Source organism: Polistes fuscatus, unplaced genomic scaffold (assembly GCF_010416935.1).
Source record: "Polistes fuscatus isolate 324 unplaced genomic scaffold, CU_Pfus_HIC Scaffold1, whole genome shotgun sequence".
Taxonomy (NCBI): Eukaryota; Metazoa; Arthropoda; class Insecta; order Hymenoptera; family Vespidae; genus Polistes; species Polistes fuscatus.
The window spans coordinates 7,437,420-7,461,603 of record NW_025112997.1 but is presented as its reverse complement, the minus strand read 5'-3'; the positions used below and the strand labels follow the sequence as shown (position 1 = coordinate 7,461,603).

Genomic DNA, 24,184 nt, shown 5'->3' with positions numbered 1-24,184 from the left:
TATATACAATGTATGTAATATATACATATATATTCTATGTACAATGAATTATGACAATCAGCACGCAACAGAAATACTCTTTTCTTATTCAACATCCTTCTTTTCCCATGCCTAAAAAAAATATTAATTTTAATATGATAGTACGGTACAATAGTAGTCAACAAATAGTAGAATAATGTATTAGATAAAAATATTGATATGTATGTAAAACAGAGTAATAATAATTTAAGTATTATGACCTGTGTCAGTCTTCTCCATTCTTCTTCAGTTAATGCATGCTTTATCTTTACTAAAATACTTGGAGATATCTCTGGAGGAATAGATAATAGAGATTTGGCATCCTGCTTGATAGGTATATACTGTATCTGTAAGAGTTCTGCTACCGTTGGTCTAGCTTTAGGATTGTGTTGAAGGCATTTACGCATCACATCGATCAAAATAGGAGGTGGCTCAAATTTCTTATTAAACAAAAGAATAGACGTTGGAAAAGCAATCTTCGGATTCGGATTCGTTATTGCATTGACCTTAGCCCACTGAGAACGTATGTGATGAAATGGAGTTTGTCCATATACAAGACCATATAAAATACATCCCAAGGACCACACATCTGATTTGTAACTAATCTATACGGGAAAATGGAATAATGCATTATTAAAAAATTCATACTACATAAAACATTTCTATTAAAAATTATTATTTCCTTAGTACAAATACATAATACCAACTTTATATTTAACATTGTGATTAGGAGAATCTCCATTTCCTCCTGTATCCATTAAAGCTTCCGGACTAATATAATTTAAAGTACCGATTGGACAACTTTTTACAACAGATGTCATATCTGCATTCATACTAGAAGCAATACCAAAGTCTATTAATTTCAGACGACCGCGTACCAATAAAAAATTAGCTGGTTTTAAATCTGAATGTATGACTCCTGGAAAGAAAACTTTGTCATTATTTCCTTATTCCCAAATACAATTTACATATATATTATTTAATATTAGATTTGATAAAAAAAAATGAAATTTTATCTACCGTGGTCATGTATATGTTTAACAGCCGTCAACATTTCTGTCCAATAGTAAAGAATCATTGTTAATGGAAGTTGTTTTTCCTGTGATGTAAGTTTTAATAAACGACTAAGATCGGTATCGCCCATCTCCATTACTACATAGACTAAAGGGTACTTAATCTCACTAGAAAAATATAATTTATTTTAACATTATATACAATATTTCTATATCTTTTATGAGTGATCATATTTATTAAATTCAATCTTACTAATCAAACATCCTGACTATACAGGAGGCCTGCAGTTTATGTAGCATAGAAATTTCTTCTAAACATCCTTGGGCCGAATCTTTATCCATGCGGTTCAAATTGACGCATTTGATAGCTCGTAATTCGGACGACATCAAGTCTTGTACTCGTAAAACTTCTCCGCTCATGCCGCGTCCTAAAGCACCCAGAATTAAATATTCTTTATTTTTCACTATTATCTTCTTATATCTTTCCATGGGGCAGGAGAAATTGGATGGTATTGAAAATTGCACATTAGATATTTTATCTACGACTTGTTTTATATTCTCTTCTACTTCTTTTTCGTTAGAAACGACATTTTGTTCTTTCGAATTCATAAATTCTTCTTTAGAGATGGATGTAGCATGTTTATCGGAAACAAATACCATTTCTTTTAGACTATTTTTTTTCCTCCCATCATTTTGTCCAATTTCCGATTGTTCGGCAGAACTACTAACGAGCGTCTGTATAAACTTATTCTCTAGTTCCTTTGTGTTTTCTTTGATTATACAATTTCTATCCGAATTGATCTCTCCGTATGGTGTATCAGCTATATTGCTATCAATTTCAGTTTCTTCTACTCTCGACAGTTGTTTGCTGTTTAACGTTCGAACTTTAGCTTCCGTCGAGTAGGTAGACAAGTTATCAACTGGATTGGATTGATCTAAGCACATAGTAATTCCCAGGGGTTGTCTTATACGTTTTTCTCGTTGATAAGGATACCTGAAAGAAAGGAGAAAGAAAATAGTAAAAATTAGCGCGTAACGTCATATTTATACTCATTCAGGTTGAATTTATTTTAATAACCTAGGCGTATCATCCTTCTTTCTTATTACTTGCATTAACATCGAATTGGCAGGAGTCGGCGTAGATACAATGGATAAACCTCTACTTTGCAATGGCACTTGTCTTGCATTATTTTGCAACAATGTGGAATGGATCGTGTCGGAATGAACGGATGATCTAGTATCAAACGTCGTCGGAGTCTCGGAAGAAGAAACATTTTCCGAATTTAATTTCAAGTACTTCTCCTCGTCCATAGGAGATTTAGATTTAGATGGATTTGTAAGTTTAGGGTTGATATCTCCTAATATATTTTTGTCATCGATCAATATAGAGACCATACCGCAATCAGTATTTTTACCAACTTTATTTTCTCTCTTATTATTAAATGTTTCTCTACAAATATCTTCTTTGGCAATCGCATTTCCTTCTTTCTCTTCCATACGTTCAACATAGATATTTGCTAGAACATTTTCATCAACTTTAATGCCTGATACATTTTTTGGATACAATTTTAGTCTTAAATTAGTATCTCCTTCATCTTTTATCGTATCATGAAATATCAAATTTCCATGGCTTGTCATATTCGATGAATCGTTGCTTTTGATATTCTCTGCACGAGTACTTCCCAAAGATATTGCTTCGTGATTATTTCCCTTATTAATTTCTTTTTCCTGGTTATCGGTCCTATTAACATTATTGCATAGAATAGTACCCACTTCCAGTGATGAGCCAATACTACTATTTGGTTCATAGTCATTATTAGCTTGTAAATATCCTTTAAAAGAAGAGTTGGACCGTGTACTATTACCCATGTGTACTTCTATTGATTGATCATGGATACTTTCAGAAAGGCATATAGGTTCGGAGTAGAAATCGTTGTGACATGCATCTTGGGTAGAATCGTGGTCTGCTTCGTTTTCTAAATTTATTGTTTTGTTTTCACTTTCTTCGTCATCGCTTTCGCTAAAATTCAATAAGGCTTTGACGCGAACTGGCTGAAGCTTTGGACGCGTGTGCAATCCACCAGCACTACAACTTGACCGAGCAGAGTGATCTTCCATTCTTGACAATTATTTAAATAATAATATTAAGTAATTTGCAATCTAAAAATATGCAAATTTGGAATAATAGGGATAAAAATATAAATAGGATAAATGATATACTTGTCAACTACCGACTGATTTCACTCTAGTAATAAAAGTATAATGTGCCGTTGTTCGTTTAAAAACACCATTATACGTGCACTTGACAATATTCCTCATGTAGCATAGTAGAAACATCAATTTTCTTTCAGTTTCCTTGATACAAAGGAAAAATCAAAATGCGGCATGGATAAAATAAATTAACGTGTTCGCGTATCAAAATCACGAATTAATTGAAATCGTAAGAAATGATTATATTAAATGATACATTGTCATTAATCCTTGTGTATTATCCATATTTTCAAATACAAACTGTTTCTCTTATTTTCTACCGGTTATTATGATTTACTACGCCACCATTATTTAAATTCTCGGGACAAATTCTGATTGGTTGGTATTAGAGCACAATACTTTTTCTACTATGTATACGAAACGCGTCCAATTCAGATTAATAACCTACAAAAATATATGATCTAAACAAGAGATTTTTATTAAAAGATTGGTCAAAATCAAACAACAACATTAAAATTGTATACTTTACCACACATACATAAAAATGTCTATTCTATTCTAAGTAACACATCAACAGAGCACTTTCATTTTCAGATAGAGTTTTTCTATTATGTAAAATCTTTTAATTCTCATCGCGATAAGATCAGGACTATGAAGAAAAATTCAATAATTTGAATACATTTCTTCTATTTTTTTTATATAATTTTATTCATTGTAAATAATATTATGTCCTTAGGTATATAAATCATTATTTATTTTATTTCTTCTTCGATCTGATTTTGGAAAATTATTTAAAAATGATATCTTAATTAAATACAATTAATGATATAATTAAGCAAATAATATTTCAAATAAGTTCAAAGATATTCCTAATGTCTCTCTTCTATATGCATGTTTTATGATGAATCAAATTAGTAAAGAGATTTGAAAATTATAAAATAAAATAAGTATAACAATAAATGTCATTAGTTTGATATTCTTAACGATACACACATTATTATCTGATTTTTCTCTATCAGATATTTTGAATGAATCACACGCATAAAGAAGTCTTTTCATTATGTTTCATTGTTTTATTTATTCGAAAATTAAATGAAAGTATGACTAACAAATTCTTTTATGCATTTACTCGATGTGATATTGATGCCAACAATGCTCCTCAAGTAATGGTCAACCTTCGTAAGGTCATACATAGGAACTACCTGGCAGCAGTCATAGTTATACAATGGGACTCATACGAACAATTACATTCTATCCATATTTCTTATCTTCCTTCTTATAATCTAGCAATTATCCTAAGTATGTTTTATCCCTTTTCTCGCATATAAACATGATTTTTTGAGTCAACATAAATTGTCAGTTGATAAATGAAATAAAAATGCCAATATCCTCCCTTCTCGTATCAATTCTATGATTGATAGATTGCTCTATTGTCTCATTCTCTCTTTCACTTGTTCTCTTTTTCTTTCTCTCATTCTCTCTTTCTCTCCCTCTTTCTCTCTCTTTTTCTTTTTCCTCTAACTTTTTTTCAATACATAAATACTTCTTTATAGGTAAACTCGGAAAGCTTTGGGAGGTTTTTGTATCGTACAGTTCGAAAGATTAAGAAACAGCCTTTATCGCAACATGTTGCACAGATGTATGAAGAGAGATATAAAAAATAATATTTTATTTAAATCGAAGGGACAAAATTAGGAATTGCATTATGAGCAATGAAAAATGATCTAAAGTATGTCAAAGTGTTTTTAGCGTTTCCCATTATTGTAATTAAGACCTCGTAATGGTGGCGCTTTGAAGGTTGATGCAGATTGTTGCTGCATCTGATATGCCAATGGATGAATTTTAAAGCCATATAACCTGCAAGTGCAATGTAAATGAGAAATCAGTTATTATAGTTTTTATAAATGCCATACTCAATGAATAATTTTATTATTCTCATAAGAAAATAAAAATAAAAAAGTAAGAGCGATAGGAATTACCTAGGTACAAATTGATTTGTTGCACGTTTTGGTCTGTACTCTGGATGAACCATGAACAGCATGTGTGGAAATCCTGTACCAAAATATGCACCATCGGTATGATGGTGTCTAGAACTTTTAGGTGTATAGACATCCATACACTTGGGACAATAACTCTTAACCATCGCTTCTCCTGGAACGTCACTCAGACCCAGAGGTAACATTGGTTGAGACTCGCAATATACACGTGGACAATGACCAAAATCACCCGACTGATACTTTTCTATCATTTGAGCAATTCCTCGATTTGTAAGGATGTAACGTGCATGAATAAGACCATAAAGCATTTCTGCAGCTTGTTCAATCAAATCTGATTGATTTGGATTGTCATCTAAATCGTCATCTACTATAAATAAAAAGCAGTTATCAGAACTAATGTACAATAATGTATTTCAAGTGAATGCAAGGAACTTAGCACAACGGGTTCACCTACGAGGCTCGAGATCTAATATCATATCTAATGCTTGTCGGTAATGCGGCACTTGTTCGTTCAACCCTGTTAAATTAAATTTGTCCTGGATATAGTCTTCGTCGACCTGAAACAATTTAATAAATATACCTATGCATATATATACATATATAGATTACAGGTATGACACATTAACGACAATACAAAATATTAAACAATATAATTCTAAATAAGAATAATACTATTGAAATGAAGAAAGATATATGGAATAATAATTGAGAAATGATAGGTCATAGCAATGCGTGTAGCAATGAGCATAGCAATGTTACATTATTCTTAAAGTTAGAAATATAAATAAATATCCATTTTTATCATTCCCAAGCGCATCAAGCAATGATTACTAAGATGCTGATGATGATAATAAGAATATATTTAGATTCGGTTAAAGATTTATTATTGCTTCATTGACAGATTGCTAAAGAATAACTAATTGTGAAGAGAACAGAGACATATAGATATTTGACTTACCTCACAGAAAAACTCATTGCCTCTGAGGCCACAGAACCATGATATCCAAGATACCTCCTCGGAGCTGCTCATTTTTCTGCGGAGGAAAAAATAGAAGAAAACTATTCTTTATTAATTTAGTGAACTAAGAGGCTGCCGCCGCCGCCACCACCGTCGCGTTGATCGAGTGTAGAGAGCGCGTGTGTAATGCGTGAATATGCGTGTGTGCACGAGAGTCGCAAATCGTATCTCTACGAAGAATACGTGTGCGTGTTTTAATCTTGTGTGAATTGCGTGCGCACGCACGCGCGCACGCGCGTACAAGAGAGAGAATGAGAGAAGGTTGTATAATACAATAGAACAGATGCACGAACACACACGTGTGCATTGATATGAAGGAATAATTCCATGTATACGTACATATATATGTATGCAATATGTGTGCACGTGTATCATATGTAGACGTATGTCCATAGGTATATACGTATGTGTATCACATTTGTGCTTAGTGGCCGTTTGGCAATTGGTTAGAAAGACGCGAATGGGTGCAGAGGGAGCAATGGAGTTTTGGCTTTTACTAAGCAAGATGCCCGACATTACGGCCTCTCCGCGGCTTCACCTACATTGGCGTGGTCATCGCTGCTTCGTCAACTGATTTTCAAGTACAACGTATGATCCGACACGACCAGGAAGCACATTACTCGAAAAAAGCCTTGTAGGACCGAACGGCCCAAAGTAAACCCAAAAATAAACAGCCCTTACGGCTTACCTTTTGGTGCTTTGATTAGCCACGCTTGCTCGTCGGAACGATGTAGATGGCGCTATTGTCCTTCCTAATTTCTTCCTTAATACCAACCTTATATTTAACGTTGTCATTAGGAGCTATCCGTTTCCCTTCTTATCCATCAGAGCTACTAGACTAATATCATAACTTTTTATAATACATGTCACATCTGTATTTATATTAAAGACCAATATCAAAATCAATACAATAATAAGCTTACTTCTAAAACGAGTATTCAAAACAAAACGTTCAAAGATATATCCAATAAAGCATGAAAATAAACTACATACATACAATGTATCATTTTTATTATACAAATTATCATCCTTTCAATATTTAATTAATCACACACACAAAGAAATCTTCTTATTCTATATTTCTATTAAGTTTTATTTATTAGAAAAGAAAATTTAAGTACGACTAACAAATAATTCTTTAATGCATTTACTCTATCTAATAAGCTTGTCAATTATACTTTCCGCATAAATGGTTCAACCTTAATACGAAGGTCATACAAAGGAACTACTTGGTAATATCGTAATTATACTTTAACATAATGATCACTTGAATGAACTATTAAATTCTTTCCAAATTTCTTATCGAGATTAATAAGCTGATCGATCATTCTTTCCATTTAACTTAATTGCGAAATGGTCTGAATCACAGCATTCTGTAAAGGCATTATTACAAATTATTTATAGTGTGTATCAAAGCTCTTTTAACGTCTTCCATTTGTCTCGTCTTTAAAATCTTGTAACAGTGTTGCGATGGTTGACACAGACTGTTGCTGCATCCAATATTCTAATGGATCAATTTGATAGCCATATAATCTGTAAATGGTACAAATTGTTGTAAAGTAAATGCAATGTAAATTTCAATAGAAATGATTCCAAGTCAAATTTGCTACTTGTTGATAGTATGGCACTCGCTGACTTAACCCTGTTAAATTAAATTTATTTCTAATGTTATCTTCATCAATCTGAAACAATTTATTTAACTATATGCATAATTTATTAAACATTTTAATTAAAATTACATACATTTGTTATCGCAAAATGTTAAATGCAAGCAAATATCCATAATTCTTATGATTTAATTTCGATCATAGAAGGATGAACAGATACTTAACTTACCTGGTAAAAAAATTTGTTTCCTTTGACTAAACACAAGCACGATATAGAAGACATTTCTTCGAAACTGCTTATTTTTCTGTGGAGGAGAAAAGTAATTATTTATTTATCGATCTCGTATAACCTCGTCGTTGTCGCCATTTTTGTCGTTATATTAGACACATGCGTTGATTCGCTCATGCATAGATTCGCGCATACGTTGATTCGCGCACGCGTTGATTCGCGCATGCCTAGACTCACGCTTACGTTGATTCGCGCATGCCTAGACTCACGCTTACGTTGATTCGCGCATGTCTAGACTCACGCTTACGTTGATTCACGCATGCCTAGATTCACGCTTACGTTGATTCGCGCATGCATAGATTCACGCATGCGTTGATTCGCGCATGCCTAGACTCACGCTTGCGTTGATTCACGCAAATACAACACGTTTACGGATATGTATTATATAAATAAATACGTTCGCAAAAACGATCGTTGATATTACAAGTTTTGGATATTATGTATTAATTTTTCGTTGAGATGTAAACGATAATGAATAGCATTATAATTGTTAAGTATATATATAAGTATGTATGAAAGTATGTGATTTTAGAGGTTAGACGTCTAACCTGAAAACTTTCGTTTTAATGTTAATTTAAATATTTCTATTTTAAAATATTTGTCAATAATAAAATCTTAAGATCTTCTACTTATCTATTTTAACTTGAATTGAATAAAGACATTTTTTATGTATTCTGTCGTTGATTTGAAACGTGATTTTAGTGATAAGCATTAAAGAATGTATAATTGATAATGCTACAATTACGTACAAGTAATTGTAAACAATGATCTTTTGGGTAAAGCTAGGTAGATATTAGAATGAGTGATCAACTAGATATATATGTCCCTTATCATACCAGTGCATTAACATGAAAATGTATTTTTAATTTTAAAAGATACTGCAAGCAATTACGGTAAATATAAATTTAACATCGTTTACAATTAATTGTACATCATATTGTAAATATTTTTCTAGATGCATAGGTGGTATTGGTTCGGAGAAGACCTGGGTACATTCTTGTTTCCAGGGTACAACATTTCAACTGCTAGTACTTTTATCTCTACTTGTATAGGTTTAATTAGTCTTGCAATATTATACGAGGCTATGAAAATATCTCGGATTAAATTGGAACAAATAGCGATATTCAAATCAAATTCCATTTCTAGATCTTCAGAGAATTCTTCTTTATTGTCTGAAATGTCGCCAAGATCATTTGCTTCTTTTTCTTCTAGGAATTGGTATTATTTTGTACAATAATAATTCTTATAATAAATAATCCATGCAGTAAATTTTTCTAACAAAAGAAAAATATAATTTTAAGCTAACGCTTAACATGATTATTTGCTATTATTAGTGCGAGCTGCAGCGAATGGATATTACAAGTACTTCATTGGTCTATTCATACTACCCTTGGTTATATGCTTATGATGGCAGTTATGACATATAATGTATATATTAGTATTGTTCTTGTCATTGGAAGTTGTTTAGGATATTGGATATTTGGTCCTGTATTGATAGAATTAAATATGAGACGATTTCAAAAAAGACAAAAAATCATTAAGTGCGACAAGAAATGTACAGGTAATTTAATAATTGCTCTTGCTTAGTAATGGATCAAAATCTTTGTATCTGTGATTTTTGTAGATAATACTCATAACCAAGAAAGACGCGAATCTGCTGTTTCTGTCATCGCTGAAGAATTAGTATTGGAAGCAACAGTAGAGATTCATATGCCGTGAGATGTTTAAGAAGATGGGTTTTGTCTATACTTTTTATAATTTAAATCATTATTATAGCAGATATGTATTTGTGCCTACAATCGAGTACAACGAAAAATTACAATAAAATAAATAACAGAATAACAGAAACTAATAAAATGATAACTAATTGCTTTTATAACGCCCTATATTAAGCAACCGTTAGCTCGATTTTACTTGTGGCGCAATGCATATCATAATAAAAAGGTGGACAAAGAGAAAACAAGCAAATTGCATATAAGCTATTTAATTAAAAACTGATCTGTTACAAGAATGCTCCAAGAAATGATCATAGCCAGAATATATATTTATTTTCATCATTTATCCAATCTGTTTGAATATGATTTTCTTTTGTAATTTTAATAATTGTATCTTTTTCAAGAAATATTCTTTCCTTTTGTAATCTTGTTATTATGTAATATGTCTGTTAGGTATGTAAATTTTTTTTTCCATATATCTATTGTTACATACGATACCATTTAAGTGACAGATGTTTAAAATGAATGCTAATTATGTACATTTTGTAAATGGTAATGTAGACAATTGATCTTTTAAAAGGCAAATAATGACATTATGCACATTAATCTAAGGATGAAAATAACTAACATTTCGGAGAAGATCACTCTTATAAAATATATTTTTCAAATATTCATTATAATTTAATTTTAGGATAATCTAGATATGCACATTATTTAACCATGTGAATAATTTGTAGCTACAACTATTTGTAGCTTTATTATTAGAGAAATAAAAATGTGACTCGAATGAAACTTTTGTTATACAAATTTGTGTTCAATGATAGAATGTGTTTTATCGAATTCATAATGAATATAGAAAGGAATTGATAATAAGCACACTAGCAGTGCACGACTCTCTCAGTCTAGCATATGCACCTTGTCAATACAGTCAGTAATATCATGGGAGCCAAAGTAAATAATTTATCCACAATATTTCATTAATTCTATTTAAATCTAATTATAATTTGATCTATCATTTAATGAACTATCATTAACATTGATATTTATATTTACAGATGCACAAGTCTAACTTTATTATAATTCTACTGATTTTATGTAAGTAGATAAATTATCAAAGTAAAAAGCATCAAATTCATTGATACGCTATCTTCTTTCTAGTACCATTTACTTTTGGCTACTTTGGCTATAGAAAACGAGGTAAACTTTAAGTTTATAATAACGTTTATAATATAACGACTTTTTCTAAATTGATCATACAACATAGATCAACACATGTGGGCAAAAAAATTCAAGTTATGCGCTGGAAAATTGCAGTCTCCGATAGCATTGTCATCTTCTAAATCTATCCCACTGGCTTTACCTGCTTTGGAAATGATTGGATATCACGATTTGCTTCCACTTCCTGTTACAGTAGAAAATAATGGCCACTCTGGTAACTATGTAAATACATAATAATTAAGTTATCAAGAAATTTATAAATATTTTTTCTAGTCACTTTAAATATCAACCGTAATATATCAAGAAATCAGTCAGAAATACCTTATATATTTGGAGCAACACTAAAGAAAGGCCAAATGTATGAAATGGAAAGTTTACACTTTCATTGGGGTGCGAAAAATAATAGAGGGTCTGAGCATACATTCAATAATGTTAGGTATTAGATATAGTGAAAATTTAACTGGTCTTTTTTTCTTTCCTTTACAACTATATTATTTATCAATATTATTGCAGATTCCCAATGGAAATGCATATAATTCACAAAAATGCAGCTTATTCTAACTTTTCTCATGCCCTGAATAATCAGGATGGTCTTAGCGTATTAGGAATATTTTTTCAAGTAAGGAAAATTTATTGATATCATTTTTTAGGACAAACACGATTATATTTAATCGTAAAACTGTCTCTAGTTACAGGAACAAGACAACGAAAATCTCAAACCCATATTGAATATCTTAAGCGATGTAAAGTGGGTGAACAAAAAAAAACATATGAACAGCTCAATTACCCTGTCTTCTTTAATGCCGACAAATACAGATACTTTTTACACGTATAAGGGATCGTTGACGACACCACCATGTAGCGAAACAGTAACTTGGATTATTTTTTCAACGCCAGTAAAAATTTCATTTCGGCAGGTATAATCTTATGTTAATTTTTTATTTTTTTTTCTCGTTTTAAAAATAATCATTTAAATAATCTGTTATTTGTTTTTTTTTTTAATATCATATTCCGTTAGATGAACAGATTTAGGATATTATCAAATGGAGAAGACATGCTTGCAGATAATTATAGACAATTACAAAATATTGAAATGAGAAAAGTATTTGTTAGATGGCTTGACCCGCTTTCTGTATTGAAGTACAATATGTCCAACATTGACTTTACGGATTCTAAATTCTGGTTTTGGCATTGAGCAATATTATTATTATTGCAAGTGTAAAAAGCAATAAGAACAAGTTATTAGCACTTATAAAATGTTAGCAAGACTTGTCGGGCGTTAATTGGCATACTTTTTCCAGTTGATTTAAAATTTCTGTTAAGTATTTTTCAACTTCTTGTAAACTTTTCATTACCTTAGCATTTTCTGAATATATGTCTTTGACCTTTTTGACAACACCTTGTAATGTTAATTTAGCACTGCCTAGCAATGCTTTTTTCGACTTTACGTGATCTTCGCAATAAGACGTACAACGTAAATACGTCTGAGATAATTTACAGCACAATTGTAAAACAGATAGAGTTGTATCTTCCTTTTGGTACCATTTGGGGTCTAAAACAGCAGCACGATATGCTTTCTGCAAATATTGTATAGCTTTCTGATCATCAACGTCCGTTTTCTTAAGCAGCGTTAGTTCAGAATATAATCTCCAAAGATCTGAATTATTAAATGTATTTTTAGATGTAATTCTGCCGAATAATTGAAGCGTCGGTATAAGTAACGAATTTCTACATAATTTGCCGTCGGCATCTTTAATGTTCTTTTCAATAGCATTCGTTAATATTTCTAAAATTTGAATATCTAAATGCTCGTTTTTTAAGTCTAAAATGCGATTGTAGCATCTTATTACCTGCAATGAACGAATTATTAATATTTAACTATATATTTTATACTACAATTAGATGAATAAAAATAATACTTCTAAAAACTGTCCCAAATCAATGGAAACGACCATCAAATTATCCCAAACTTCCCAACGATCATGATTGCATTTGATCGCCTCGTAAAGAACTTTCCATGCTCTGTATTTGTCACCTAATTTTATATATGCCTTTGCTAAATTGTTCCATGCCTCGAAATTCTGAAATTCATGTTAAAGAATAATATACGTATAAAAGAAATATAGTCATCGTCTAACTCTAAGTCAAGTGTAAATAATGAAATTGACAAACCGTTTGTTCCAAAGCACAATATCGTCGATATGCCATTGCCGCTAGTTTCCAATCCTCCATTTGTAATCCTGCAAATCCAAGTCTCAGCCATACATTCTCTTGGATATTATTTAATTCGACTGACAACTTTAAGTGTGGTATAGCTTGGACATACTATATATAAAAAAAGGTTTACAAAATAATTAGTTAGTAGAGCTAATTTTGTACAAGTATAGCGATTCTATTCATACATACGTCTTTCTGTTCAAAATAAAAGAATCCCCAGTGCTTTTGTACACGACTACTTTTCTCCTCTGATAATTTCCATGCAGTTTCATAATGCTTTACGTCGCCAGTTGCATCTCCCAACAAACACCATAATTTAACAGATGGTTTTTTAGCAATTTCTTGGCGTATAATTTCTGCAGCCTATATAGAAGTTAAACTAGATTTGTATTAGAATCATTAAAAATACTCCATATAATATCATTTAAAAATATTATTTTACAGATTATATTTGGTGTATGTATATAAATTAGGGAAAATCCTACTTTTTGTTTTAATCCCAAAATGTTATAACAAGCTATAACATCTTCCCAAAGTTTCAACTTGATAAACAAGTCTAAAGCCCCTTTTACTAACCCAAGACTAAGCATGAGATTAGCTAAGATTTTTTCCAACATCCATATAGGCTTCATTCCGCTAGCAAAAAATATGTCCAGTCTTTCTGCGACTGGGACTTTACAATCATGAATTTCTTTTAATAAATATTCAGCTTGTAGCATCGATCGTTCTACGGTTCTTTTGTCATTAGCTTCGTAAATGCATCGACGACAAAGAGCTGTCATTTTTAGCGACCAATTTTTGGTATTATCGATTACTTTCTATAAGGAAACAAATTTTTCTTCTTATTGTCTTACATATATAACTGCGATAAACTTTTAAAAAGATTACTTTATTATACTCACAGTTACGTATGGAATAATTTCTTCATCCGTAAGTTTACCTCTTGGCTGAGACAATTGCAGCTGGGTACTACGGAACAAAGAAAATATCATTTTATTGAGACAAATTCGTTGTTATTAAAATCTGCTTACATAGAGAGAAAGGAAAAATCCTTACTGTCTCGCTAAAACAATGGCTTCTCCCAATACTCCTAATTTAGTTTCATCCTGAAATGTAGAAAATTGTATACGTTCTAGTCTTAATTCGTCATTTAAATCTAAGGACTTTGGTAAGTTTTTACAAGATCTTGTCTCTAATGCATCATCTTTTTCCACATTGACTTTTAAAAATAATTGCGGCTTCTCTTCTTCTTGATATTTCGTTCTCTTACCCATAGCACCTTGCAATTCCATTTTAATTTGAGCAATTTCTTCACTTCGCGCCAAATATCTTTCTGAATATTCTATTCTTTTGTAGTAGAAATAAAATTGTGCAACTTCAAGATTAAATAAAACTTGACAAAACGTAGATTGTAAAATATGTAGAGTATCGATATTAGCGATTAACATTTTTATTTCTTCAAATATCGTCCCTGAAGTTTCCTCTAATATAAATTGATGCAGTAGATTGCTTCTCAATAACCACCACATGCAGCTTGGATATCTCTTTTGCATATACTCGTTAGAGAATATTATTTTCGAAAGATAAAGAAACTCTGGTTTCTTAACGTTTTCGTTGCATTCATCGTGCAAGGATAAATACTTGAGCGCTTCTTCTCTTTTAATTGATAATAATTCAATTCCTTCGTCGTCCATAATCGGACCCGTCCAATTATATTTAACAAAATAAAACAAACTTGCTATACTTAGGCATAACCATTCATTAGGCGTAACTGTTTCTATATCCATATTCATTTCTATATCCTTATATATGATTTCTTGTAAATCGTCATTATTATTAAGCGACTCAGATAATCTGGCAGTTACTATTTCAATAATTACATCCTCGTATTCTCCTTCTAATATTTTTTTCACGATAGTTACGTCGCATACTAAGAGAAAAATGATACATAGATAAATAAATATGTATGATAGACACGTTATAGAATTCCTTTACCTTTGTCGATGACGTTTGTCAAAAGTTGTGTTTCTATTTTCTCATCTATCCTTTCTCTTGGTTCTTCCATTATTCTTTTATGTATTTATCATTTATATATGTTGCAGTAAATTTTCTTAATGATCAACAATATTGGTTATGTTCAAACGTCGTAGGCTAAAGAATGCACGTGGCGACAAAATCATTACAAATTATTCAGAATAATTTCAATTAAAAATAGAATTACAAATGTCATTGAATTCAATGAACAAGAAGCAAATGAAATATAATATTCAATGCATCTTCGTTTTCATCGTCTTATTATAAATATTAAATTTAATTATATTATAGAAAATTGAATATTTGGCGCGTTGGTTCGTAACAGGGATGGCGATCTGTGATCGATTAATCGAAAAATCGATATTTCCAGTTCATCGGTCGTAAAAGTCCAAAAATAGACCAATGAGTTTTTAAATTTCCCTTCCCTGGTTGGTAGTACTGGTTGGTCAATAAGACGGTAAGATTGGTTGAATCTATCTTACAGTCAAACTCGTCAATATTTGTCATCAAATTTTGAAAGATACATTTTTTGACAGTCATTTTGTTGGGTTGTCAAAGTTCAACTATGAACAAAATATAGAGTGAAATTTTCATTCGATCATTCATGAAGGTACACAAAAGGTTTATTTATTTTTTAATAAACAATAACTTGATTAATTATTAAAAGATAACTCTCAATTGAACCAATCGTCAACTCGTCTAATCAATCATGAATGCCATCAATTCAGGAATCTCTGAATTGATATCATCTTATAAACATTGGGTACAATGTAATCCACAATTACTGGCTGACTTGGAGAGTACAGTAAGATGTTTTTCTTACTTTACAGCTGGTATTAAATTTGTCTATTTGTATTTCTCCTTCTTTTTAGAACTTTTCTATTCTCTGATAAATCTTCTCTTGTAGGTCGATATAATAATTCTACGTTGGCATCTGAACTTATTTATTCCATACCAAATTTAATTGAATTGTTTAATGATTTATTGATATCCGGTGGTAAATATATGAATTCGAAAATACCAAAGTTGCAGTTAAAAATTAATATCTGGTTAACTGTGTTAGAATATACGGAAGCTTTATTCGAGGTATCTGCGCATAGAATTTGGGGAAAGTCCGGAAAATGGCTTATTATTACGTTTATACAAATATTTAAGTAAGCCTCTCGTTTTAATTTCATTACAATCAAATATTGCCATTGGATGCTAAAGTTTTTATTTAAAGTCTTTTTTCTTTGCTTATAGAGCTGTGATGAGATTGTGTTTGATACATGTCTACAAAGAAAATGTAATTAAAAGTCCTTCCATTAAACCGCTAAATAAGAAGAAAATAAATCAAGCAGATGACAAAGATATTAAAATGAAAGAAGGATTTCAATTGAAACGAAGTGGTATCGTAGTTAGGAGTATTAAAACCTCTAGATCTATAGAAACAAGAGTTTGGACACCTATATCGTCTATGAGAGATGAAAACGAGAACGTTGATAATGCTTTTGTATCTAAACGAATGTTAATGTTGGCAGAGGTTTGTTTAAACTACAATATATCTAATGTTTCTTATTGTCACACATATGTCTTCTTATTATATTTTATAATTTCTTCCTTTTTTTTTTCTTTTTTTTTTTCCTTTTCAGACTCTTTATATAATAAAACCATTGTTTCATCTTGGTTGTTTATCTGCAACTGGAAAAACGAATTGGCAACCATGGTTTTTATCTTTAATCATTGATTTATCTAGGTAGCAAAGAATTTTTTATTTTTATTCAAAAATACTTATACGAAAGAAGAGAAGAAAATTCAAAGTATTAAATAATATTTTTCTCAGTTTACAGTTATTTAGTCATTATGGAAAAGCAGCTGCACTTAACAAAGAAGAATGGAACGAAATTTATCAAAGAAAATTAAGTATACTGTTATATATTTTACGTTCCCCTTTTTATGATACTTATAGTCGTCTTAAAATAATAACAATACTGAACATTTTATCTAAAAAAGTGCCTTTGGCTAAACTTTTAACAGAACCGATAGAAAAATATTTACCACATTGGCAACAAATGTATTTTTATATGTGGTCTCGTTAACAAATATCCATATCGTTTGCGTAAGAAATCATAAAGTCATATAAGGTGCCTTATAATATATATAAATATTTCTTCCAAAATATTAGTCAATCCAATTGTGTGTGTATATCAAGCAGAATGTATTACGATTATAAATCGTATACACTCCATTTTGTATATTGAAAATATACTGCAGGATAATAAGGCTCAATTAAAACACTCTAAATTTCTTTTTGTACAATTTTTGCGAGTTGGCTTGAGTCGTCCTAAGCTGAGAGATGTAAGAAATCTCGATGGGAAGTCTCTGATTTCATACGTGCTTTAAGGACGAATAATTATACTTGAGCCAAGAGATATCAACGTACGAGCTAGAGAGCTTTCATCGTTTTATTTACCGTTTTGTTTTTAAATCAAATTTCAATGAATTCCTCGTTTAATCCAGAGTGGTATTTAATATTGTACATTAATTTTCTTTAATATACAAATACGATAAAGGTGTAGCCTATAATTCAATTTACAAGGAAGATCTGGTTATTGACAAATTTATATTTTATATTTATGTATTTAGTAATTTTATTTGTAAAAATATTTTAATACCTATCATTTAATATGTATCAATCGTATATATTTCTATATATATATATGTTAATAACGTTTATTTCTTTTTGCATAAACGATGTAAAATTTTATTTATAGACTTCATTTTTATATTAATATAGTATATTCAAATTGTGTGATTGTATAAATTACAGGGTAATAAAATATAATTAATATTATATGAAGAGCCTGTTTTCCACCATGGAAAGTAATGATTCTTATGGATGATCATTATACGTAACCCATTAAATATAGTACAATTTCATATTTATGAAAGCTCTGGTTGTTAGTCGCGTATTTTATTAAAATACTTTTGGTAACGTAACGTCGCACTCTTCACATCTGTTTAAAACAATCAATGAAAAATAATGAAAGATTAGATATATATAAAAATAAATTTGATTGCAAAATTAAAAATAATCAAATTTCGTTGAAAAACGTTAAAGAAAATAATTTTTTTTAGTGGAATGTACAAGGACTATGTAGCTTAATAGATATATTTTCAAATAATTCATTAGAAATGTTTATCTCGTAAGAACAATTTTGGGATGAATATTATAAACTATATATACTACTTTTTAAATAACAATATATATTAAAATATAGACATTAAGCCTTGAAGAAGAGGAAGCTCTGCTACAATTTTATTTACATTCTATAATACATAATATCAAATTAGGAAATATATACTGAAAAAAATAATAGTCTTTCATAAATTACACAGTATTAAGCAAGATAATGTTTTTCTTTTTTAGAATTCTTGCTTTACTATATATGTAATATATTAATAATAGCAAATATACAGTTTCACAAATAACACATATAGAATATTATATACAAGCAGAGAATAAATAAAAAAATATGAATTATTAGTGTCTCGGTATTGGATTGTATATTTTCCTATTTACCGATTAAATATATAATTTGCATTTTTCTCTGTCTTTGGTTTATAACGTGCAAGAATATCTTACATTCGTATGCATGTATATATATATATATATACTGTTAACACATTCAATAAAATGAATTCATATTATGTGACGTAATTCATGTAATATATAGATTACAATAAAAATAAATTATACGTATCTTAATCGTATATCCATCCTATATGTAAAATATCAAGAATTTGAATAAATCTTTTGTATATTTAGTCTATAAATAGACAAAACGAATAATAAAATAAGTACATAAGAAATATATCTAATGTCTCTGTGTATATAACTATAGCTATAGATATTACAAAAAGATAAATCCATTTGAAGCGATAAGATTCAATCACAGCGTAAGCTAATATTAATTATATATATATATAAATTAATATATATTAATACTAGTGCAAAACTGTTATTATATTAAATTGTATTAACTTATTATCGTTTAAAAAGAAATGTTTTACTATAAAAATATGCTGAAATTATGCAAAAATTTCATTTTGCATACCAAGATGTTCCAAAAAAATACCCATCGGTGTTCGTGCCAAGCCAATACCTTCAATTTTATTAGCAAGTTTGTTTTTTATATTCCTTAATCTCAAAGAAGCATGTACAAATATAACTGTAAGAAATGATTAATCAATTATTATTCTATATTATAGAAGTTATCGAAATGATTAAACTTACCTGAAAATGGTAGCAGAATGCCAAGTAGAAAAACTAAGAGAGATCCTAAGGTGTACGTAGCAAAACATGCTGCCAATATTATGCCAATTATACCTACACCTGGATATTGTTGCTTAAATTGATGTATCAATCTTCCTTCCGTTGATACGTAAGCAAAACCTCCTAAAATTATTATCATTGCTACCATTCCAACGAACATTTTGACAGGATGAATTAATCTGTAAAAACAATGTTTACAATATTGTACTATAACATTAATTGTAACGGTTATTATAAGCGAATATGCATATGCATATGCTTATCTATGTGCATATATACGTATCCATATACATATACGTAGATTATATTCTGTACACAAAAAAATTTAACTTTGCACTTACCCTACGATGAGAAAAATAATCACAGCCATGAACAAGTAATTTGTTTGATAATAAAGCATATTATTGACGACTCTGTTGCCCCATTTATCAAAATCTTTAAAATTTGGTATTTGAAAACGAGCGGATTCTAACAAAAAATCATCTAAACTCCGAAGAGGTGGTAATTCGAAATTAGTATCGATTTTAGTTTTATCCATTGTATTTAATAATTTTATTCTTATTTCTCAACAATTGCAGTTTAAAAAACTCTGCAGATTAATAACGTTTCACTCAATTTTACTATCTTCCTCTTACGTAGTTCAATATTTTGGGACGATGACGTTTGTCAGAAAAAATCAAGGGTGACAAATAGTATACATTACAAGAGGTACATTTACACTAGTTAACATCTCTTATAGATGCTTTAGTGTCGCCCTCATCCACTTGCTCGAACTTTTATAGAAACACATTGTTTCATGGTAATTGTAGAATAAATGTAAATCATTTTTTCAAAATTCAACTTATTTCTCCACAAGTCATTCTAATATCTGGTTTTTTATCAATTCTTTCTAATTTCAATATTTATTTATTAACTTGTTAATTTATTAATAATGGTTTGACTTTTGGTTTAAAAAATATCGTTAAGATTGCGCCACATGTCCCATTCAAATATATCTAGTGTAAAACTGCATTATTTTCTTTATATAGAATGACCAAATGATGTCTAGTAAATTGCTTTTTATTAAAACTATGTATATTTTTTTCTTTAGTATTTATTTACAATGCACATTACATAATAACATGTAATTTGCTTTCGTTCTTATCTTTCATCTTTCTGACTGCAGGTTATGTCACATTTAAATTGTCTCTGAGGAATTTTTCAAATTAGAATGTTTAAACAAAATGCACTGTTAAATTTGTTGAAGTTAAATTAGCTAACAATAATGCAAATTTATCTAGTGGGTAAAAATGATAATCTAAAAAAAGTATTTGTTAATTAGACATGTTTAATAAAATATCAATGAAAAAAGAAATGATGCCAAAAAATTAGAGAGGTGGCGATACATTTTTTATTATATTATCAAAATAACACAATATGATATTACGTAACAGGAAAAAGTATTTCAATTTCATAGTAGAAATATCTTTGTGATCAAAATAACGTGATCCGCTTAAAATCTTAGATAGTATAAGGTATACTAAATTTATATCATACACTTACATATATATATTTTTTTGTTCTGCTTTATATCCTATATTTTATATCCATAAGTTGTAGCATTTACTGATAAAGCGAAAAAAATTGCAAAGAATTAAATAGAGAAGCAGTATACTTACCTAATGTGATTTATAAATGTAAAGATTATATATAAGATTATATATAATAAGTAAACGTATATTAAACTTCCTAATACGTATAGGGAAGAATTGTAAATGAATAAATACAAATGGAAAACATTGCCATTCAATGCAATTGTACAAATAAATAGTGACTGCATTTATTGTTACAAGATACTCGCAGAATAATGCTAAAAAATGGAAATCAACAGTTATTAGTTATCGTATGTTAGTATGTTAATATTATTTACATAATATTATGATAAAAGATTAATACAATAAGAACTTGTAACTATTATCCACAGTTAAGTTTTCATTGAGTTATTTAAATTGATAAATGTAACTTTTTAAATACTCTGTCTTATATTATCTTTTCAACATAAATGAAAATAAGATCTTGACGATGTATGGAAGATAAACATAATATTATAATTATTGCAATAGTAAAAATGACGTAAACAAGCATTGGAATAAAAAAAGTATCACAATCAAATGCAGAAGATAGCATTAAAAGAAATGTATAGTATGATATTACCTTAAAATGAAGAAGAAAATTCAGTTGGATATTAATAATTTTGCATGGAAATTTAGGTAAAGAATTTACTGCTTTTCCAAGTTAATAGTCAAATTTGGATGTATCGTTAGGCTGAGGGAAGTAAACGGTTGAGACAAGGAGGGAAGTTAAAATAAAAAGGATGATGAGAAGAGAAGTGGAAGAGGATGAAGAAAACAGAAGAAAAGCGTCAGTGGGGATTGACGCATATTTCTCGAGTAGTCAGGGATGTCCAAAAGACGCGACGGTCCACCCTCAAGCACTCAATGATACACCCAATGTTTGAATATTTAGCTTTGAAAGGTTTCCTGGTTACGCGTCGTCCCGGTCGAAGCACTGCGTAAGTTTCCCATTATGCGTGGGTAGATCTATTGGGCAGCCCTGGAGACGTCCCTCGTGCCCATCTTCGGTAGCGTCGCGTACGATACGCGAGCGTTATATCTGGCTTCGCAGCGCCTGCGAGCCTCAGCCGCTCCGTAGCTACATACTGATTCACAACTCACCCTCGCGATTGGTACATTATACTGCTCTTAGTTCGTCCGTAATATCGGTGCGTTCTCTTCACGAGAAACTTATAAGATTCCTGAGTATAATATCCCAAACATATTTCAAATATATATCTAATTAAGAATATTATATTTTCCTTTCAGAGATAAGAAAATAGCACAATGTGCGACGACGAAGTAGCTGCCCTTGTCGTAGACAATGGATCCGGTATGTGCAAGGCCGGATTTGCGGGAGACGACGCACCTCGCGCTGTATTCCCCTCGATCGTCGGCCGACCCCGTCACCAGGGTGTGATGGTGGGCATGGGTCAGAAAGACAGCTACGTGGGCGACGAGGCACAAAGCAAGAGGGGTATTCTTACGCTAAAATATCCTATAGAACACGGTATTATAACCAACTGGGATGACATGGAAAAGATCTGGCATCATACCTTTTACAACGAACTTCGCGTCGCTCCGGAAGAACATCCCGTTCTCCTCACGGAAGCTCCCCTCAACCCTAAGGCTAATCGCGAAAAGATGACACAAATTATGTTCGAAACCTTCAATAGTCCAGCTATGTACGTTGCCATCCAAGCGGTTCTTTCCCTGTATGCCTCCGGTCGTACCACGGGTATCGTATTGGATTCTGGCGATGGTGTATCTCACACCGTACCTATCTACGAAGGTTATGCTCTTCCCCATGCCATCCTACGTTTGGATTTGGCCGGTCGCGACTTGACCGATTATCTCATGAAGATCCTGACCGAGAGAGGCTACTCCTTTACAACCACGGCCGAACGAGAAATCGTTCGCGATATCAAGGAAAAGCTTTGCTACGTTGCTTTGGACTTTGAACAAGAAATGGCCACCGCAGCAGCCAGTACTTCTCTCGAGAAGAGCTACGAGTTGCCCGATGGACAGGTCATTACGATCGGCAACGAGAGGTTCCGTTGCCCAGAGGCACTCTTCCAACCTTCCTTCTTGGGTATGGAATCCTGTGGTATTCACGAGACCGTCTACAATTCCATCATGAAGTGCGACGTCGACATCCGTAAGGATCTCTACGCCAACAACGTCTTGTCCGGTGGTACCACCATGTATCCCGGTATCGCCGATCGTATGCAGAAGGAAATCACCGCTCTCGCACCCTCGACCATCAAAATCAAGATCATTGCACCTCCCGAGAGGAAATACTCCGTATGGATCGGTGGTTCCATCCTCGCTTCCCTATCTACCTTCCAACAGATGTGGATTTCGAAGCAAGAGTATGACGAGTCCGGTCCTGGTATTGTCCACCGCAAGTGCTTCTAAATTCATTATCGAACAGTGTCAAAAATGCGACACAGATCTTGAAGAATTAACGTCTGGGTTGCGTGTAAGAATATTCTTGAAAATAAAGATCAAATTTATGCGAACTATTGTGCTGCTACAAAAACAGATCATCGAGAAAATTATTAGCATTCGACTTTTTCTTATAAATTATATATTTACTTGAGATTTCTTTTTTAAATAGCAATACAATCTATTCAATCTATTGTAAGTTATTAACTTTTTGCAGCAAGAAGAAATGTCGAAATGAGTATTATTCCAAAGAATGTCATTGTAATCAATGGTTTACAATAATAATCATTGAATTAACATGAGCTTTGGAAGAAGTCGCGTACGAGTTGATCGATTATTACGTTACAATTAAGATCGCTCGCTATCTTAATGTCAAAGATATTCTCTGTAATCGCGTACAATTAAGTGCATTCTGTCTGGGTTATTAACGAGGCCAACGTATCTGATCTTATTCTAATTTACTTTGTAAATATTATATACTAAATCGTCGTT

At 31.1% G+C, this 24,184-nt stretch overlaps 8 protein-coding genes and 1 long non-coding RNA gene across 19 annotated transcripts; 4 read left to right on the top strand and 5 right to left on the bottom strand.

The window, feature by feature from the left end:
• Window positions 1-13: 13 nt before the first annotated feature.
• LOC122522084 (probable serine/threonine-protein kinase mps1) lies at window positions 14-3,678 on the bottom strand. Its single transcript, XM_043642894.1, has 6 exons — window positions 2,110-3,678; window positions 1,285-2,025; window positions 1,039-1,199; window positions 726-937; window positions 240-623; window positions 14-111 (listed from the first exon to the last, which is right to left on the bottom strand). Exons 1-6 carry the CDS (start codon window positions 3,147-3,149, stop codon window positions 85-87), a joined length of 2,565 nt encoding a protein of 854 aa, XP_043498829.1. The 5' UTR covers window positions 3,150-3,678; the 3' UTR covers window positions 14-84.
• A 622-nt stretch (window positions 3,679-4,300) lies between these two features.
• On the bottom strand, window positions 4,301-7,029 carry LOC122519397 (casein kinase II subunit beta). Of its 5 annotated transcripts, none has more exons than XM_043638836.1 (5): window positions 6,946-7,029; window positions 6,198-6,273; window positions 5,694-5,796; window positions 5,222-5,603; window positions 4,301-5,099 (listed from the first exon to the last, which is right to left on the bottom strand). In XM_043638836.1, the coding sequence occupies exons 2-5, from the start codon at window positions 6,267-6,269 to the stop codon at window positions 4,988-4,990; spliced, it is 669 nt and encodes a 222-aa protein (XP_043494771.1). In that variant the 5' UTR covers window positions 6,270-6,273; window positions 6,946-7,029; the 3' UTR covers window positions 4,301-4,987. The 5 variants fall into 5 exon arrangements, with proteins under 5 accessions (XP_043494771.1, XP_043494764.1, XP_043494748.1 ...); XM_043638829.1 differs by having other exon boundaries at window positions 5,222-5,606; window positions 6,946-7,028; XM_043638813.1 differs by lacking the exon at window positions 6,946-7,029 and adding an exon at window positions 6,800-6,886.
• Window positions 7,030-7,238: 209 nt separating this feature from the next.
• Window positions 7,239-8,271, bottom strand: LOC122519465. The gene is made up of 2 exons (XR_006304293.1): window positions 8,094-8,271; window positions 7,239-7,939 (listed from the first exon to the last, which is right to left on the bottom strand). It is a non-coding gene; the product is annotated as an uncharacterized LOC122519465 (long non-coding RNA).
• A 207-nt stretch (window positions 8,272-8,478) lies between these two features.
• On the top strand, window positions 8,479-10,660 carry LOC122519430 (probable low affinity copper uptake protein 2). Of its 5 annotated transcripts, XM_043638883.1 has the most exons (6): window positions 8,479-8,642; window positions 9,029-9,046; window positions 9,109-9,161; window positions 9,300-9,371; window positions 9,488-9,714; window positions 9,778-10,660. In XM_043638883.1, exons 1-6 carry the CDS (start codon window positions 8,625-8,627, stop codon window positions 9,870-9,872), a joined length of 483 nt encoding a protein of 160 aa, XP_043494818.1. In that variant the 5' UTR covers window positions 8,479-8,624; the 3' UTR covers window positions 9,873-10,660. The 5 variants fall into 5 exon arrangements, with proteins under 5 accessions (XP_043494818.1, XP_043494784.1, XP_043494808.1 ...); XM_043638849.1 differs by having other exon boundaries at window positions 8,480-8,642; window positions 9,109-9,371; XM_043638873.1 differs by having other exon boundaries at window positions 8,480-8,939; window positions 9,161-9,371.
• A 67-nt stretch (window positions 10,661-10,727) lies between these two features.
• Window positions 10,728-12,482, top strand: LOC122519386 (carbonic anhydrase 2-like). The gene is made up of 8 exons (XM_043638794.1): window positions 10,728-10,819; window positions 10,924-10,963; window positions 11,027-11,065; window positions 11,133-11,300; window positions 11,360-11,522; window positions 11,600-11,705; window positions 11,776-12,003; window positions 12,105-12,482. The coding sequence occupies exons 1-8, from the start codon at window positions 10,778-10,780 to the stop codon at window positions 12,279-12,281; spliced, it is 963 nt and encodes a 320-aa protein (XP_043494729.1). The 5' UTR covers window positions 10,728-10,777; the 3' UTR covers window positions 12,282-12,482.
• Window positions 12,196-15,696, bottom strand: LOC122519362 (tetratricopeptide repeat protein 27). The gene is made up of 8 exons (XM_043638763.1): window positions 15,299-15,696; window positions 14,360-15,233; window positions 14,206-14,272; window positions 13,789-14,121; window positions 13,493-13,666; window positions 13,259-13,411; window positions 13,006-13,167; window positions 12,196-12,936 (listed from the first exon to the last, which is right to left on the bottom strand). The coding sequence occupies exons 1-8, from the start codon at window positions 15,366-15,368 to the stop codon at window positions 12,346-12,348; spliced, it is 2,424 nt and encodes an 807-aa protein (XP_043494698.1). The 5' UTR covers window positions 15,369-15,696; the 3' UTR covers window positions 12,196-12,345.
• Window positions 15,697-15,795: 99 nt separating this feature from the next.
• Window positions 15,796-17,909, top strand: LOC122519368 (peroxisomal membrane protein PEX16). 2 transcript variants are annotated; one of them, XM_043638783.1, is made up of 6 exons: window positions 15,796-15,947; window positions 16,005-16,170; window positions 16,245-16,491; window positions 16,580-16,859; window positions 16,969-17,072; window positions 17,160-17,909. In XM_043638783.1, the coding sequence occupies exons 2-6, from the start codon at window positions 16,047-16,049 to the stop codon at window positions 17,413-17,415; spliced, it is 1,011 nt and encodes a 336-aa protein (XP_043494718.1). In that variant the 5' UTR covers window positions 15,796-15,947; window positions 16,005-16,046; the 3' UTR covers window positions 17,416-17,909. The 2 variants fall into 2 exon arrangements, with proteins under 2 accessions (XP_043494718.1, XP_043494711.1); XM_043638776.1 differs by having other exon boundaries at window positions 15,797-16,170.
• Window positions 17,910-18,085: 176 nt separating this feature from the next.
• Window positions 18,086-20,494, bottom strand: LOC122519458 (PRA1 family protein 3). 2 transcript variants are annotated; one of them, XM_043638896.1, is made up of 4 exons: window positions 19,994-20,494; window positions 19,614-19,831; window positions 19,435-19,548; window positions 18,086-18,333 (listed from the first exon to the last, which is right to left on the bottom strand). In XM_043638896.1, exons 1-4 carry the CDS (start codon window positions 20,188-20,190, stop codon window positions 18,278-18,280), a joined length of 585 nt encoding a protein of 194 aa, XP_043494831.1. In that variant the 5' UTR covers window positions 20,191-20,494; the 3' UTR covers window positions 18,086-18,277. The 2 variants fall into 2 exon arrangements, with proteins under 2 accessions (XP_043494831.1, XP_043494842.1); XM_043638907.1 differs by lacking the exon at window positions 18,086-18,333 and having other exon boundaries at window positions 19,355-19,548; window positions 19,994-20,451.
• Window positions 20,495-22,303: 1,809 nt separating this feature from the next.
• Window positions 22,304-23,788, top strand: LOC122523357 (actin, clone 205-like). The gene is made up of 2 exons (XM_043645033.1): window positions 22,304-22,413; window positions 22,514-23,788. The coding sequence occupies exon 2, from the start codon at window positions 22,532-22,534 to the stop codon at window positions 23,660-23,662; it is 1,131 nt and encodes a 376-aa protein (XP_043500968.1). The 5' UTR covers window positions 22,304-22,413; window positions 22,514-22,531; the 3' UTR covers window positions 23,663-23,788.
• Window positions 23,789-24,184: the final 396 nt, after the last annotated feature.

What these genes read in the sequence shown, in the direction of transcription:
- LOC122522084 (XM_043642894.1), bottom strand. Translation starts at nt 3,149, where the DNA reads ATGGAAGATCACTCTGCTCGGTCAAGTTGTAGTGCTGGTGGATTGCAC. An exon ending in ATAGTCAGGATGTTTGATTA is followed by an intron (nt 1,200 to 1,284) that starts GTAAGATTGAAT and finishes ATATTTTTCTAG; the next exon opens with TGAGATTAAGTACCCTTTAG. An exon ending in TAAACATATACATGACCACG is followed by an intron (nt 938 to 1,038) that starts GTAGATAAAATT and finishes TTTTCTTTCCAG; the next exon opens with GAGTCATACATTCAGATTTA.
- LOC122519397 (XM_043638806.1), bottom strand. An exon ending in GCAATGAGTTTTTCTGTGAG is followed by an intron (nt 5,797 to 6,197) that starts GTAAGTCAAATA and finishes AAATTGTTTCAG; the next exon opens with GTCGACGAAGACTATATCCA. An exon ending in GATATTAGATCTCGAGCCTC is followed by an intron (nt 5,607 to 5,693) that starts GTAGGTGAACCC and finishes TTTTATTTATAG; the next exon opens with TAGATGACGATTTAGATGAC.
- LOC122519430 (XM_043638849.1), top strand. An exon ending in TCTTTTTCTTCTAGGAATTG is followed by an intron (nt 9,372 to 9,487) that starts GTATTATTTTGT and finishes TGCTATTATTAG; the next exon opens with TGCGAGCTGCAGCGAATGGA. An exon ending in GTGCGACAAGAAATGTACAG is followed by an intron (nt 9,715 to 9,777) that starts GTAATTTAATAA and finishes TGATTTTTGTAG; the next exon opens with ATAATACTCATAACCAAGAA.
- LOC122519386 (XM_043638794.1), top strand. Translation starts at nt 10,778, where the DNA reads ATGCACCTTGTCAATACAGTCAGTAATATCATGGGAGCCAAA. An exon ending in AGAAAATAATGGCCACTCTG is followed by an intron (nt 11,301 to 11,359) that starts GTAACTATGTAA and finishes TATTTTTTCTAG; the next exon opens with TCACTTTAAATATCAACCGT. An exon ending in TAAAAATTTCATTTCGGCAG is followed by an intron (nt 12,004 to 12,104) that starts GTATAATCTTAT and finishes ATATTCCGTTAG; the next exon opens with ATGAACAGATTTAGGATATT.
- LOC122519362 (XM_043638763.1), bottom strand. Translation starts at nt 15,368, where the DNA reads ATGGAAGAACCAAGAGAAAGGATAGATGAGAAAATAGAAACACAACTT. An exon ending in GACAAACGTCATCGACAAAG is followed by an intron (nt 15,234 to 15,298) that starts GTAAAGGAATTC and finishes TTTTTCTCTTAG; the next exon opens with TATGCGACGTAACTATCGTG. An exon ending in TTTATTTTGAACAGAAAGAC is followed by an intron (nt 13,412 to 13,492) that starts GTATGTATGAAT and finishes TTTTATATATAG; the next exon opens with TATGTCCAAGCTATACCACA.
- LOC122519368 (XM_043638783.1), top strand. Translation starts at nt 16,047, where the DNA reads ATGAATGCCATCAATTCAGGAATCTCTGAATTGATATCATCTTATAAA. An exon ending in TTTTTCTTACTTTACAGCTG is followed by an intron (nt 16,171 to 16,244) that starts GTATTAAATTTG and finishes CTTCTCTTGTAG; the next exon opens with GTCGATATAATAATTCTACG. An exon ending in ACGTTTATACAAATATTTAA is followed by an intron (nt 16,492 to 16,579) that starts GTAAGCCTCTCG and finishes CTTTGCTTATAG; the next exon opens with AGCTGTGATGAGATTGTGTT.
- LOC122519458 (XM_043638896.1), bottom strand. Translation starts at nt 20,190, where the DNA reads ATGGATAAAACTAAAATCGATACTAATTTCGAATTACCACCTCTTCGG. An exon ending in ATTATTTTTCTCATCGTAGG is followed by an intron (nt 19,832 to 19,993) that starts GTAAGTGCAAAG and finishes TTGTTTTTACAG; the next exon opens with ATTAATTCATCCTGTCAAAA. An exon ending in TATTTTTTTGGAACATCTTG is followed by an intron (nt 18,334 to 19,434) that starts GTATGCAAAATG and finishes TGTTTTAAACAG; the next exon opens with ATGTGAAGAGTGCGACGTTA.
- LOC122523357 (XM_043645033.1), top strand. Translation starts at nt 22,532, where the DNA reads ATGTGCGACGACGAAGTAGCTGCCCTTGTCGTAGACAATGGATCCGGT.